Here is a 16,648-nt window from a genome sequence, read left to right as displayed (position 1 = left end):
GGCTTATTGAATTTTCAAACTGGAGTGTCTAGGAGAACAGTGGGGCCAAACCACAAGAATCTTTCATCCTGAGATTCTGACTTCTAAGCTCAGGAAATACGGGCATAGTCCAAGTCACCTGAATTCTTAAGTGCACCTCTCAGATACCCAGAAGACACATTCAGATGTGGGACTGCAGTGAGGGGTCGGGTACAGCTTCATCGTAGTGAGGTCACCTCTCTGGCCAGGTAGTCCTGATAGACATCTGGTGCCACATCTGGTTCACTCACCTGTAGCAGTTCAAATACAGCAAGGAGGTCCCCTCCAGAGAGGTTCCCACAAAAGATGGGGTGATAGCATAACCTGGGGGGCTCATAGTCCTGGTCAGCCAGCTTCACAACAGGAGCAGCCACTGTGGCACCCAAATATTCTGGCTTCCCCTAAAGCAGAAAAGAAATGAGTTTTTATTTCCTGGTTGTTAATTACCTGGTTCTGATCCACATCAATGCAATTTTACAAATAACCTTCACAAAACCATCAGCATCCGTGTCTCACTCTCTTCTCCTGCCAAGCTCCTCCTGCTCATTTTCATAAGCCTGGGGGAGCAGTGGGATCCACTCACGCTCCTAAAAGTGTCATCTTGGCTGGGTGTGGTAGCTTACGCCTTTAATTCCAGCATGTTGAGAGGCTGAAGTGGGCAGATCACAAGGTCAAGGGCAGGACAGGAATGTAGCTGGGAGCAGGACCTTTAGAGCCAGGAAGCCTTCAGTTTGAGCTTTCACACCTGCCACTTTCTAGCTGTATGCCCTTGGGCCAGCTGCTCAAACTCTGAGAGCTCATGCCTAATAGAGAGTTAAACATAATACCTTTCCATAGGATCATGAGGACTAAAGGAACACTGTATGGGCTTTGCATAGTGACTGGTATGCAAGCGCCCAATACATAGTAATGATGAAGACAATCAATATGTTTAAGTGATGGGGGAGTCCTGCCCTATTTTTCTTGGTAGTAAAAAGGATATTAAAATATTTTTGTACATATGTAGGCCATATGTTTCTAGAAGAACTATGTGATGGCTCTGCTTCCTGCCTCTTCTGCAAGCCTGAGTGCACATTCCTTCAGAGGCAGCATGGGGCAGCTGGCACAGTCATTCTGCTGTGCTATTTATTTCAAGAACTGCTAGAATGTAAGGTCCTTGTGGGCAGAGTTGCCTGCACTATTCACTGCTGTGTCTCCTGGCACAGGGCAGATACTCAAGGCATGTTTGCTGAGTGAAAGCTGTTGGGTAAATGACCTCTGCATCCAAGGCCAGTGCTCATGTTCTTTTTGGCTGAGGCTGGGTTTTAGCAGTCACACTACTTCATTGTCTCTGGACTCCTGAAGCAACACGTGCATCCCCAGCTGTAGAAGGAAACTTGGTTGAGATGGAAACAGGGCTTTTGTTCAACCACACTTGAAAACAAAGCTGCCTGCTGGTGTCCACTAGTGGAGACCGACCTATCCTGGGGATGGGTGGAGTTAGGGCAGCTGCATAGGAAATGAGTGATCTGCCTAACAATTTGTTCATTAACCCAGCTGGGAATGGTTAATTCAAAACAGTAAACATAGCCCAAGCAACCAATTTTCCAAATATAAACTCATCTTATCCAGAACCAGCAGACTCTTATGAGGGCACAAGCCACTGGGAAATGAGGTAAGGTTCTAGACTGGAAGCATGGGTCCAGCAGATTCTGATTCCATTAATCTGAGCATCACCATGTTTTGGGCCCTGTTTAGCTGCAGTGCACAAGGCTAAACACAATTTTTTTTGCGTGCCTACATGTATTTCTCTGGGAGCAAAGTATGTATTTTCATATTCCTTTCTCTTCCACATTTCTTTTTCCCTTTAGAGTCAATAATGTCACAGCTTAATTTCTCTGTAAAGGCTCAGCTTAGGGTTAGGCCAGGAAAAGCTACTGCTGAATGGAGATCTGAAAGGGAAATAAAAAGCAATGGGATAGCAAAGGGAAAGACAGCCAGCCCAGCAGGTTATTATAATGGGAACGTTCAAAGATGCTCTACTGCCATTATTGTTTTCTGCATAGAAAATAAACACTAACGATTGAAAGCATGTTGTTAGGAAAAAAACTGAAAAGGTAGTTATTTTGTGGTCTTCCCTACAGAACATCTGCACTACATGCTAAATAATAGAAATCCCCTTCCGTAAACATACACATCTAGCCCCAATTTATAGATAGGAGAATGGGGCCCAGAGAAAGGGAGTGCCTTGTAGGACCAGAATGTGCATGTATAGGAGAGAGATGGATACACTAGCCTCCACCACCTGCACAAATATAAACTCATCAAAAGTGTGCACAGGGGACCTGGTTCAGCCTCCAACCAGCTGTGACTGTAAAGAAGGTATTTGAGCTTTCTGTGTCTGTTTCCTCCTCTAGGAAGCAAGATGGGAACTTCATGGTGTCTAAGATTTCTGCTCTTCTTCTGTGATGCTCACATCTTGATTCCCTTCTGATCTTGGCCCAAAGGCAGGGGCTATCAGGAGTGCTGCAAGGAGGTGGGGAAGCTTTAGGAAGGCTCCCCGGAACAACCATTTTACTTAATAAATTTGTGCTTCTGCAACCTCATTAGGAGGTAGAGACATTAAATAAAGAAACCCTTGCTTTTCATTGGAGACTTCCTAATTTAAGCAAAGAATATTTGTGTAAGTTAAAAAAAATCCTCCAGTAAGCTTTCACTCTATCCAAGGTTTCAGCACACAAACATCTTTGGAGAACAAAAGGTTTGGTTCACATCATGAAAGGGATAGAGATTAATGTGTTGTATGGGGCTTAGAAGCAACAAGTAAGAGAAAAAGTAACACAGTTAGAAAAGCTAAGAGAATACCCATCCATTTCTTTTCAGCCAGATGAGATCAGTAAAAACCTCCTCTTTCCAAAAGACGTGGACTTTTTTATTAAACAGAACTTGGAATTAGCTGCAGGTTGCTTTAAACAAGTATCACATTCCTGAAGAAGAGTGTAGACCAAAGTTCTGCAAACCAGATTCAATTTTAGTTGCCATTTAAAGGGAAATCAGTGAAAAACTCTTTCAGTAAAGCAAATGATCATCACCAATATTTTTGGTTCTATGAACTGTTTTCAGAGGTCAGGCTTGCTTCTAAGTACATCTGATGTTCTCACCAATCACAATGTCAAGACTTTATTTACTTTAAAATCAAGTGAGTTAGTTCAACATGGCATTTTTTATGATGTGTGATCAGCACTGGCCCGGGGGACACTCACCACGGCATCACTGTCATATAACTCCACCACCACTAAGGGTGGGGACTCTGCCAGCTCCTTCACATCTCCATGTAGCACCAAGTCATTGAACAGCAGCATCTGGTTCCAGGTTGGAGACAGGGTCTGGGAGATGATCTGGAAGGAAGGACAAGAAAAAGCAGAAGATCATTCAGTTGAGTTGTAAGGGCTCTAAGGTTCATTCATGAAATACTTATACAAGAGAAAAAGAACACATCATCATTGTGATTGCTCATTCATTCACTATTCAAGTGACTACACAAACTGAGCAGGTACTATGTACTAAACAATGCTAGGGAATGCAATGCCCCCTACCATGGAGGAGCTTACATTTTTTTTTTTTTCCCGAGACGGAGTTTCGCTCTTGTTACCCAGGCTGGAGTGCAATGGCGCGATCTCGGCTCACCGCAACCTCCGCCTCCTGGGTTCAGGCAATTCTCCTGCCTCAGCCTCCTGAGTAGCTGGGATTACAGGCACGAGCCACCATGCCCAGCTAATTTTTTGTATTTTTAGTAGAGACAGGGTTTCACCATGTTGACCAGGATGCTCTCGATCTCTTGACCTCGTGATCCACCCGCCTCGGCCTCCCAAAGTGCTGGGATTACAGGCTTGAGCCACCGCGCCCGGCCATTCTTAAGTTCCACAAGCAGAGCCCCTACAATGTTAAACACCCTCTTTGCATACACATTTTCAACTCAGGCCTCACAGTAGTTTCAGTGATAACACGAGCTACTTTTTTGAGCATTTATGGTGTGCTGGCCAGTGAATTTCACATGCACTGTCTCATTAAACCAGGTGTCCCAAAACTTTTTACACAGGGGGCCAGTTCACTGTCCCTCAGACCATTGGAGGTTTGCCACATACTGTGCTCCTCTCACTGACCACCAATGAAAGAGGTGCCCCTTCCTGAAGTGTGGCGGGGGGCCGGATAAATGGCCTCAGGGGGCCGCATGCGGCCTGCGGGGGCCGTAGTTTGGGGACATCTGCATTAAACCCTCACTATTGTGATTCTGGGAGGTGGATTCAGTTGTTTACATGCATTTTCCAGATCAGGAAACTGAGGCTTACTTGTCCAGAGCCAGTAAGTGGCAGAACTGAGATTCCACCTGGACCATCTGGTAGCAATCCCAGGCTGCTAACCTCATCCACTCTCACCTTATACATGCTAATATTATCTCCATTTTATGAATGAGAACACTGAGGATTGGGGAGATTAAATGATTCTTGACTTAGGAACAAACAAAATTTTGTCACCAAATATCCTAAAGTTGGGTATCTGACCTAATATTCCTTATGTGGAATTCCACTGTTTTGTGGTTATTGACTGAATTAAATAGATCAAAGTTTTCAAAACCACCCTCACCATTTTGCATGACATCTTTCTTACACTGACAGTAGGCTGTACTCATTATACAGATGAAGAAGTCAAAATATACAGAGGACAATAATCTACATAATTGCCCTCATACCATGAGCATCTCACCTAGAAGTGGCTCACAGCTCCCTCCCAGGCCATTTGAGTGGTGCCCTCAGAAGGGAGGGCATATTTGGTCTTGCATTTTCTTTTCTATTTAATTGGATGTTTTGAAACCTGCCAGTTTCACACAGCTGAAAATTGGAGTCGTTTACAGGACAAGTGGACTCTGCACCTGGGCAGAAGCTCCCCCATTAATGTAGGAAACTAGTCCTGGAAAGCATTCAAAACCACATTTCTTTCTCTTCCAGGCAAATGAGTGATTTCATAGGTGAATCACAGCAGCTGCTGGGTCCTAGGGAAGTGTCTGAACTGTGCCTTTGTCACTGTTCAATCTAGGAAGGAAGGGAGAGAGACCTGGCCTGGACTCCAAAACTCACATCAAACTGTTATCCCAGCATTTTACATTGAGTCATTTCTAGTCACAGCATTAAGTCATTTGCACTGTGGTCACGAAAGAATATTTTTATTGCTCTTCTTTATGTGAGTCATAAAAATATTGTGCATTTTCACAATTTCTTTTTCTTCTTTTCACTTTTAGAATATTTTATGTCTGAGATACAACAAGATTTTAAACATAACATTTCAGAGAAAATCTAACTTTTCCAACAGGAAATGAATGGCTTCAACCAACTAATAACAGGAGTTAAGAAGCTGCAATGCAACCTTGCCCTGTGTTAGTGACATCACAAAGAATCCTGTGTTTTTATTTTGCTTTTCAAAATAGAAATGTGATCTGTCTTGTAGCATGCACTTGATGGTGTGATACCAAAGCAATTTATAATCTTCACAGCATCTTTCCTACAGAAAGATTTTGATGTCTTCTTTGGCACTGGGCTGTAAATACCACTTGATAAGATTCCAGAGGCCAGCATTTTTTCAATCCTGTGTTCATTATATAAATATAGTATTCAAGACCTACAATGTGCCAGGCACAATATTAGACACTAACACAGCACTCAGTGCATAGCAGATGCTCAATAGCTATTTGTATGAATGAATGTGTATTAACTTGTCCTAGGAGTTGCTCCCATGAGTAAAAGGACTGCATGACCATCTTCAGGAGGTACTAAAAGATTCACCCAAACAAAAATACATTACCCTACTTCTCTGCCAAGGTGACTATGATTCACCTCACTTCTTAAGGGCTTTCTTAAAGAGTTATGCATTGTAACTGGGTTAAATGACATTATTTGGAAGTTATGGTAGCACTTATCTGACACTTTGATGAGGGAGCCAGCTATCACGGACAGAGTATAGCTTTAGAATCAGGTAATTCTGGAGTGAAATTCTAGTTTCATTACCTACCCAGTGTTCAACTTGGGCAGATTGGAGATTAACTCTCCAAACCTTAGTTTTCCTCATTTAAATGAGGTTAGCACCTACCTTGTGGAGTTATGACCACTGTCCAAGAACATTAAGTGCCTGGCACACATCAGGTGCTCAATAATTGCTTGTTACCCATCCTACCCCATCCCAGCCCATATTCTTTTATGAATGAGTAAACATTTACTGAACACTTGCCACATGGCAGCCTTGGTGCACTGGGGTCAAAGACCATCCATGTCTTCAGAACTGAGCCCCACTCTGGTTGTTGGAAATAGCAGGTTCCATGCTCCACCCTCTAAGTTTCCTCCTCTTCTCCTCTAATTCTCCCTTTTAGCCACTCAGTCCTTTTCCCTCTTCCATCCCAGGAGCCTTTCTCTGCAGGAGCTTTCTCTCTTTCCCTTTGTACTTCAGTCGCAAGATTTCTGTGTCCTCTGTCCCCAGTGATGATGGGAATGACTGGACTCCCCTCTTTGAAGTATTTCATTACATTAAGTCACTTTATGAAGCATTGGTTTTCAGGGACAGCCTTCAAGAGGCTTGTTCTCCCTGAGGCCCCTGTGGTCAGGTGAGTGCTACCAGCTGAATGGCACTTGGCTTTGACTGCAGGAGCCCAGGATCAGCTTTCCTCATCATGAAAAATACATATGCCTGGCACAGTGGCTCACGCCTGTAATCCCAGCACTTTGGGAGGCCAACGTGGGTGGATCACAAGGTCAGAAGATCAAGACCATCCTGGCTAACACAGTGAAATCCCGTCTCTACTAAAAATACAAAAAATTAGCCGGGCATGGTGGCACGTGCCTGTAATTCAGCTGCTTAGGAGGCTGAGGCAGGAGAATTTCCTGAAGCTGGGAGGTGGAGGTTGCAATGAGCCAAGATTGTGCCACTGCACTCCAGCCTAGGCAACAGAGCGAGACTCCATCAGAAAGAAAGAGAAAATGAATGAACGAATGAAGGAAAGAGAGAGAGAGGGGAAAAGAAAGAGAAAGAGAAGGGAGGGAGGGAGGGAGGGAGAAAAGGAGGGAGAGAGGGAGGGAGAGAGGGATGAAGGGAGAGAGAGAAAGAAAAAAAGAGAAAGAGAGAAAGGAAGTAAGATAAATTTATAAAGGGGGCAGGTCACCTGCAGACAAGTCCCTCTGTGGTAGCACAGAAGTAAAACAGGGGAGGGGAACTGGCATCCTTTCTTACTAAAAGGGAAGTGGAGTGGTGGAGCAAAGTGACTTTGGCATTGGACACACCTGGGTTTCCATCTTGGTTCTGCCACCTTCTAGCTCCATCATTTCCAAGCCTTACCTTCCTGACCTATAGAATGAAGACACTAATAACATCCAGCTTTGGGCTGCAGTGAGATACAGCAAACAATGCAGATAAAATGCTTAGCATTCTGCCCAGCACGTGGGAGCATTTAGTCAATAGCAGCTATTATTATTAACAAAAATGAGGTACTTGGCTTGAAATTATGGAGACAAAGTCCGGAACTCAATAGAACCTACTTTCCCTTTCAAACAATTTGATAAACAAGCCATCTGTTTCTTTGAGATATGGATCTAAGTCAAATAAAGATGCTGTATGGAGATGCAAAATAGAAGGATAATTACACAGCAGACCAAGGATTTCATCTAAATCCTGTGCTCCACTCAGGACCCTGGAATTCCACAGTGCTGTGGTGGGTGGCGGAAGGCTCCAAGGGTCCATCCTATGAGAACTCCCTTGCTATTGGAAGGAAGCCTCAATGGCAATAACAATAAGCAATCACATAGAAGCCTCAGTTTTAAGCAAGGTACTGTCCTGGGTATTTTATTCTCTAGAAGGAATGTACAAGGTTGTCATCCCTATTTCACAGACAAAGAAGTTGAGGCACAAAGAGATATTTGTTTAAAGTCACACCGCTGATAAATGGAAGAGCCTGGATTTCGAGTCAGGCAGTGCAGCTCCAGAGTCTATACTCATCATCGCCATGCTACATACTAACTCTCAAAACACAGGAAAGAGAAAGTAGTCTGTTGTCTTCCCATTTTTATGCTCAGTCACTGAATGAGGATGATGTTGCCTTCCTTCTGAGGTTTCTCCTGACTTTCCTCCCTGGTAGAACTAACCTTTTCTCTGCTTGGCTCCTGTGGGACTCTGTATAGCCCTGCACCCTGGCTTATCATAGTGTGGTGCCTCATCTGTCATGAAGCCAGTAACCATGCCTGGACTGCATATTACCCTGGAGCAGAGTCTGGGTCCTCCCATCCTCCAGAGCCCAGCACATGGCCTGGCAAAAAGCCAGCATCCGACAGGCATTGGTTAAACAGAGCTGAGGCTGGTTCACAACATGCTGTCAGTCTGTGAGTCATAAATCAAAATGCAGTCTCATCTATCATCCAGGTCATGGGCTTTGCCGTGGAGAAAAATGTTAGCCCTCTCAACATCAGCCAATGTCATGGCCAGCATATTTAGCTATCAGTTGATAAACTATTTGTCTCTTCATGACAGTCCCATTTTAAGATGACAAACCTGAGGTTTAGTGAGTTGTATTAGTTGCCCAAAGACATGCAGTCAGAGAGGAGATGAGCTAGAAAGCCACCTTAGGACACTTTGCATGCTACCCATGGTGCTTCAGTCCCTGAGACGGGCAGTTCTTTACTGAGCTTCTCTCTCTTCAAACTGCAAATCCAAGGACAGAGTAAATTTTTAAAGAATATAATCTAATGAGAAAAGCATCCTACTGTATTTTTGCTGATTGGGAATCCTTTTCACGTTTTAGTACTCAGTGTATAGAAAAGGTAGAAACACAGAGGAAACAGCAGAATCCATACTATGATTTGCATATTTGTCTTTTCCAAAACTCATGTTGAAATTTAATTTCCAATGTCACAGTATTGAGAAGTGGGGCCTTTAAGAGGTGTTTGGGTCATGAGGAATCTGCCCTCACAAATGGATTCATCTATGAATTAATGGATTGTCATGGGAGTGGAACTGGTGGCTTCAGAAGATGAGAGGCCTGAGTGAGCACGTTAGCACGCTCAGCCCTCTCGCCAGGTGATGCCATGAGATGCCCTGCACTGCCTCAGACTGCAGGGTCTCACCAGCAAGAAGGCCCTCAACAGATACGGCTCCTCAATCTTGGACCTCCAGCCTCCATAACTGTAAAAAATACATTCCTTAATTTTTTTTTTTTTTTTTTTTCTGAGACGAAGACTCTGTCATCAGGCTGGAGTTCAGTGGCACTATCTCAGCTCACTGCAACCTCTGCCACCCAGGTTCAAGTGATTCTCCTGCCTCAGCCTCCTGAGTGGCTGGGACTATAGGCTCCCACCATCACTCCCAGCTAATTTCTATATTTTTAATATAGGCAGAGTTTCACCATGTTGGCCATGATGGTCTCGATGTCTTGATCTCACGATCTGCCCACCTTGGCCTCCCAAAGTGCTGGGATTACAGGCATGAGCCACCGCGCCCAGCCCCTTTTCTTTATAAATTACTCAGTTTCAGGTATTCTGTTATAAGCAACACTAAACAGATTAAGACAACCCATCTCCCTTAATACTCACATCATCCATTATGAAGTAGTATTTTCAGAGGAGGGGGACTGTGAAGCATAGAGATGTTAAAGCATGCAAATCTCCCCAGCTGGTGAGTGCGAAGTCCAGAGCATGACCACAAAACTGGAAAATGTTTCTCCCCACTGAGACCCCTTTGTAATGACTGGACCATGAACCTCATGCAGGTTGTTTTTGCTGTTTTCTCATTTGCGCCTTCTGCACGTGGCCCTGCGCCTGGCACTTCAGCAGGCACCCTGGGGGTTCCAGGTTCTGCTTTTCCTCCCCACTCCTCTTTTTCTCCCAACCTTCCTTTGCCTCAGGGACTTGCTTCCTCTGCCCTAGGACAATGAATAACAGTGAAACAATAGACCTTCCCCACGTCAGTCCTTCTGGGCATATATTCACTTTTGAGTCTGAAAAATCTACACACCCAAAGATACAGGTATTTGCAACATGCCCCCATGTTTTTCTTTCCTGGGCTCTTCTGGGGGTCAGTTGCAGGCTGCAGGAAGAAAGCAGGCTGTCTTGGTTACCCTGGTTACCTTTGTGGTCTGGCAGTGAGAAAGGAACGTGACTTTGGCAAAAGGGTCTGAAAGTCCGCTGCTGTCAGCCGCGATGAGGCTCCGGGCTTGGTACATGTGAGCTCTCAGCTGAAAAATATGCCGGTCTGTGGACAAATCATGGAAGGGGGCAGGTGTTAGCGGGCTTTTCAAGAACAGCTTGTACACATGTGTCCGTGTGTGATGTCCATCTGTGTATCCACAGACCCACACACAGAGACCACCAATCACATCCACCCTCCTCTGAGACTAGAATGGAAGCCCTGAAGAAAGGGAAGAGGTGATCTTTATGGGGGACTGTGTACCCAGGCATCTTTGTTGGTGCCTTCACCAGGTTATGTTATGTGTTTTATTCTTCACGAAACCTTGTGAAATAGCATGATCTCCTCTTTATGGATGAGGAAAAATGGCCCACAACAGGGTTAAAAGCATTTCAAAAGTTTATACAATTAACACATGCCAGAGTCAGGATTTTTATTTCTGTCTGATTCTAAAATCCCCTTCTCTTTCTAAAATACCATTTTACTCCCTAGTAATTCTCCTGTTTATACAGGTAGGAGTGTGGTGTGTGTGTGTGTGTGTGTGTGTGTGTGTGTGTGTGTGTGTGGGAGAGAGAGAGAGAGAGAGAGAGAGAGAGAGAGAGAGAGAGAGAGAGGCAGGCTACTCCATATAGTTTTCATGTCAATAAACACAATCTATATCTCAAGTCATCCATTTGCCCATTTTCCATTTAGCCAGCTGGGTCCTTTGGAGCACCTACTGTGCAGAGTCTTAGTCTTGATCTCTGAGGATTCCATGCTAAGACGGTCCCTGCCCCTGGGGAGCTCCTGGGAGAAGGCAGAAGATAAGACAAGCACCCACGTCACAGTGGCAGGGGGCATGCCAGCGATAAGCGTCCTGTGAGAATGCTGGCAAGGGACACGGGGGAAGAGGGTGGGAGTGAGCACATCCTGTGCCAGGATAGGAGGCAGAGAGAAGGCCTCAGGTTGGGGCAGCTCAGGGTTCAGTGGGGAAACTGAAAGTAAGAGTTGTCTTCATCACAGTCCTTGGTCCATGGCACTTTCTGATCATGGCCTCTTGAAGGGCACCTCTTGGTTTATATATTTACGTCTCCCTTTTTTACTTCTTTACCTACTCCCATTTCCCCGACTCTCCCAAAGCTACTGTGTTCAGTGTGTCTGTTTTTGTGCTGAATTGGGGAGTGGGATACAGAAACTCTTATGCACTAATCTGAATCACTCTACTTAAATTCAGGGTACAAATATCCTGTGAACTCCCCGCCTCCTCCCCGCAATGCCATCCCTAGACTGATCTCACACAGGTCCATAAGGGGACTTGTACATGGCTACTAATGCTTTATTTGCGTGCCTTGATTTCCTTATTTGTAAAATGGAGGTAATAATAGTTCCTCATAGGGTTATTGAAGGAAATGAAGGGCTGAGAATCGTGCCTGGCACATGGGAAGAACTCGAGAAGTGGGGTGAAGATGCTAGATGTGGTTACTACTGCTCATTGCAACGTGACCTGTGGTGAGCATCTGGAAGCAAGCTGCGTGTCCATCGCTGGGGTAGCAGATGGTAAAAATGTCAGGGAGTTTGGGAAAGCAGCTAGGAGCAATGGATCAGAGGTACACATGGCAAAATGGTTGGATCTCAAGAATTTAAGTGCTTAGCAAAAGAAAACAAAACAGCATGAGTTAGGAGACACAGTATTATCCATGTAAAATAAGGATATGTGCATGCAAAGGAATCAGAAAAAGGGGCAGACCACATGGGAGGTGGTGCTGCCCTTTGAGCAGAGCCCTGAAGGATGGGAACATTTGGGAGGTAGGGATGGAGGTCCCAGGACACTGGAGCAGGATGAGTCAAGACAGTCAAAACCCCAGGCCACATGGGGCAAGAGTCTAGCCCAGTTTGTCTAGAGTCTAGGACACAGACAGCTATAATAATATCATTGAGAACCTAGGAGGCCTGAACAAGGTGAGAGGTAGCTCTTGAAGGTCTGGCACAGAAGCTGATGCCAGCAGAGCACAACTTCAGGGGGATACAACTGAGTCAAGCTAGCCATGGACAGACGAGGTGTCAGGCAGGAGAACCAACAAGGAGACCCACCACCCGCTCTAAGACAGAAGTTTAAGGGCCAGAGCGTATGCACTGGAGGAAGGGATGGAAATGAGGGGATGGGAGGGGACATGGCAGCCCTGGCCTTGAGCCCTGACTGGCAGGGTGAGGAGGGACAGGAAAGGCCAGGGGTGCCAAAGACAACTCCTTACTTGTGTTGAGGCTCACACACGTTTCTGTCCCTCCACCCTCCACCCCATGCCACTGTGTGGCTGCATGGAGACCAATATGGAACCTGAGAATGTAGCAACCATATCAGACCCACTCTCATCCTGCAAAGGATTTGGAAACTTGAGCTCTGCACACCTCCCAGTTAAGTCTGGGTACTTGCAGTGAAAGTTCTCCGCACTCTGTCAAGGGAGGGGAACGAGAAAAGTGATTCCTTTGGACCCGATTCTAACTCCTCCCTCTGTCCCATATACCAGTAAACCCTCACATGACAGGCTGGGTCCTGCTGGCAAGGGAGGCCCTTAAAATGGCAAAAGTAAATGATGGAATGTTCAGCAGATGGCACAGGGATTTGCTGACAGGAGCGCGTCTAGAGGTAGCCCACGTGGTCCTTAGCATGCTGCATAGTTTGGCAAATTTCTCAGCTGAGAGTGAACTTGGAAATGGTTCACCCATAAAAATGTTCATCAGCTGCCCCTGAAATGACTAACCCCGTAATTTTAGCAGATCCCCCCACCCCCACCAATGGCAGCCACACAAGTTGTGCGCACTGCACAGCTCCAGGGATCCCCATCTACTGGCTGTAAGTTTTCATTTTTCTGTAACCTGGAGTCTCACTACTTCTGTTCCTTGGACTAACCTAGTCACCCTCCGCACACTTTATTGGTACACTTCTCGTGCTATGGCTTGCTTTTTACTCGTGGTTATTATAGAAGTATCTGACTCTCCCCACTTGAGGGCTAGAATCACCTCTCACTCATCTCTATGTTGTCTGCTAGTTTTTCCACTATGTCTTCCATATACAGGTGTAAACTAATTATTTGCTGAATAAGTATTTTCAAAATTCTCTGGTAGGTATGGAAGGCAGCCAAAATCATCAATGCCAGTGCGCAGCAGGAGAAGTTTATTAGGTCACTCTATGAAAACAACACACTGCCGAGCATCCGAAAGCATTGGGAAAAGTCTCTCCTCCTCTTTGAATTGTTAATAGCTGGGACAGCAACCAGTCCAGGTCCTTGGGTCTCTAGAGATAGTCCATAAAAACAGGAAGCCCAGTTAGCTTCCTGTTTTTTCCTATCAAGTTAATGTGAACGTTTTTCACCCAAAGATGAAAACTCTCTCAAGGTATGGTGGAAGACAGTAGAAAGGAAGCAGGGTTTGGAGACATTTTTTCCCCATGATTTACTAGCTGTGTGATCTTGGGCAATTTCTAAGCATCTCTGATACATAAGTTTCTTCTTGTATAAGATGAATAGTCTTCCCAAGGTTGATGTGAGAAATCAATGAGTATTATGCATAAAGTGTAAGGTATGATGCTTGGCACGTGGTATTATATATTTTCCAAAAAGACAATGTTGGTATGCATTTATATTGGGCACAGAAACCATGAGCTGAACTATTGGATATGTATTTCCAGAACTTTGTCTTCTCTGTTTAGCAACTTTGATTCCACTGGCAGTCTAGGTCAATCAACAACAGAGGAGCCTTGAGCAACAGAGGAGAACTGAGTGTATAGACCAGGTGTCCCCAAACTTTTTACACAGGGGGCCAGTTCACTGTCCCTCAGACTGTTGGAGGGCCGCCACATACTGTGCTCCTCTAACTGACCACCAATGAAAGAGGTGCCCCTTCCTGAAGTGCGGCAGGGGGCCGGATAAATGGCCTCAGGGGGCCGCATGCGGCCCGCGGGCTGTAGTTTGGGGACGCCTGGTGTAGACAGTTCCCCAATGTTTCCAATATAGGCTCAACCCCAAACTCAACTTCAGCAGAAATGAAGGTAAAATTGCAGACTGCTTTATCTGAACTCAGCAGCAAAAGAAAACATAAATGGAAGTAATTTGGAAGCAGAAAGCAAAATGCAAATTGTAAGGAATATTTATAATAAAATTCAAAATGCATCAAAACATAAACATGATGTCACTTACAGAAAATAACCACATGGAAGGAAGGATTCCATAAAGTATGCTGAATTTTAAAAGCAGCCAAGTCAAGAACCAAGCTGGAGAAATATGAGTGAACCTACTGATACCAGTCACCACTGGGTTACTACTAGGAAATACGAATATCTGCTGTTGATATGTCGAAACCCCCATGCCACATAAAAGTAAAATCTGCCTTAATTCCACAGATCATGTAGGCACAAGAACTTATTGATGTTCTCATGTTTTTTGCTTAAAATGCAAACAACCTACATAATCTGCCTACAAAGAAACTCAAATTGCTCCCTCTCTACTAACAGAGAAACATAAGTGTTTATTCTAGATGTATTTAATGATACTTTAGATGGGACGTTGGATGGTAAGGTAGAACACTTAGAAACTGTACTAGAGAAAGCCAGTAAGTTGACCCTAAAATAATGTGCAAAACACTCATGCATGCTGCCCTCCTAATTACCTTTTCAGAAGCCCACCTGAGACCTCAAACGACCCTCTTTGTCCAGTGGGGACTCTGCCTTAGTAATGTAGTTTGGATGGGGGGAGGGTGATTGGTGCCAGCCCCTTTGGAGGACTGGGGACCCTACCTTGGTAGTATAGGTTGGAAGGGGGGTGATTGGTGCCAGCCCCTTTGGAGGACATTTCTGCTTCATAGCCTTCTGGCAAGTTGTCCAAAATGGCACTGGCATGCTTGATGGAGCCCAACCACAGGTACACGTCGACTTTTGCTTGCACAGACCAACCAGCCGGTCGTTTTCCAGGAGGCTGGAGAAAGGTTACAAAAAAAGACTGACTTGTTAGGAGGAGATAATTATAAGCCTCCCCTCTGTCCTTCCTGGAGACACACCTGGACGTAGGTTCAGAGAGCAGCTCTCTAGAGCGCCTCTTAAATCAAAATAAAGGCAATGGCCCAAATGTTGCCTTGATGCACAACTCCAGAGGAAGATCCAGGTTTAGTGGGATCTAAAGCTTAAACCTGCACTGTGATAAGCTCCTATAAGCCGTGGGTCATTTAAACTTCATAGGTAGTAGGTGTATTTATTGGCCCCATTTGATAAATGGGGAAATACGGACTCAGAGAGATAAAGTAAGTTGCCTACGACGGCTCAGTTTTTAAGTGACAGAGACAAAAGTCAAAAATAGAAGAGATGATTCCAAATTTAGACTCTAGGCTCTGCACCCCACAGCCTATCACTCAGAGCTGAAATCTTCCTGGAACTTCCAATTGTCTGGAGTTCCAACTTGACTTTTTACCTATTTGCTTCATTTAAAAGAATCCTAGTATTTCTTCGATAAGTCAGGACTCTACGTGCTTAGAAAAACCTACCCAGCCTACCATGCGCTTTCTTCTTGGCTAAACACCTCCATTGTTTCCTCATGCGGTGTGGTCTCAGATTCCCTTACCCCTCTGCTCTCTCTTTTGAACGTGCTTAGATTTGTATTTTCATTTACGTTTGCCTTAATTTCTATGTTTATGTCTGTATTTGTGTAGGTAGTATGAGTATGTGCAGGGAGTGTGTGCATGTCCACATGTATGTGTGTACGTGGGCCTGTGTGTACATGTACTTATGTGTGCGTATATGCCTGCATGGGGGCATATACACACGCCCACAGAATCTGAAGGACACAACAAAATGTAGGCAGTGTGATTCCTTTATTTCTCAGTCACCAGGATTAGGGTGCTCCCTTAGCCCTGTAAGGAGACCCAGGCCCCAGGCTTGGCTGTTGCCGGTGAGGTCATCATTCTGAGAGTAACCTATGGCACTTAACTGCTACCTCTCCAAATGCCGTGAGCTCTTCTTCTAAGTGCCTCTTCTTGGTGTTTCTTAGAATTTCCTACGAGAAATTTTCTTTCTTTCTTTTTTTCTTTTTTTTTTTTTTAACATCACTTCCTTTACATAGAGGGTCACAAAGGCCTATTATGAAAGGCCACAACTTGCTCTGACAATTTCCAAGGTCCCCATGGAGAACCTCTGAATCCGAAATTGAGCATGGCTGTTTGCCTTTTTACTGTGCTCTGCAGGTGCCGCAAATGGATTTTCAGCAACTCAGTTTAGCAACTACTGCAAATGCTGCTAGGCCCTTGCTAAGTGAGTGGGGCCAGAAGACTAAGTCCTGGCCCTCCCTCCAGGGCTCACAAAGAGGCTACTCCACTTGGCCAGGTACCTTCACCTACTCAAATGCAAAGAGAGAATGCGCTGAGGAAGCAGAGAAGTAGCAGCAGCGATTTCCATCCTTCCTTTAAGATTCAAATATTT

General features: G+C 44.9%; 1 protein-coding gene across 4 annotated transcripts in view; it reads right to left on the bottom strand.

The window, feature by feature from the left end:
* Positions 1 to 16,648, bottom strand: part of FER1L6 (fer-1 like family member 6) — a 216,575-nt gene that overhangs the window by 73,056 nt on the left and 126,871 nt on the right. For all 4 annotated transcript variants that reach the window (XM_074387107.1, XM_074387108.1, XM_074387109.1 and 1 more), the window contains 4 exons: positions 14,978 to 15,155; positions 10,151 to 10,275; positions 3,261 to 3,395; positions 270 to 419 (listed from right to left, as the gene is read on the bottom strand). In XM_074387107.1, coding sequence (XP_074243208.1) covers positions 270 to 419; positions 3,261 to 3,395; positions 10,151 to 10,275; positions 14,978 to 15,155 — 588 coding nt within the window. The remainder of the gene's footprint in view (positions 1 to 269; positions 420 to 3,260; positions 3,396 to 10,150; positions 10,276 to 14,977; positions 15,156 to 16,648) is intronic.

The sequence above is a fragment of the Saimiri boliviensis genome, chromosome 15 (assembly GCF_048565385.1).
Source record: "Saimiri boliviensis isolate mSaiBol1 chromosome 15, mSaiBol1.pri, whole genome shotgun sequence".
NCBI classification, from domain to species: Eukaryota; Metazoa; Chordata; class Mammalia; order Primates; family Cebidae; genus Saimiri; species Saimiri boliviensis.
The sequence above is the reverse complement of the archived record's forward strand: the minus strand, read 5'-3'. Positions and strand labels throughout refer to the sequence as shown.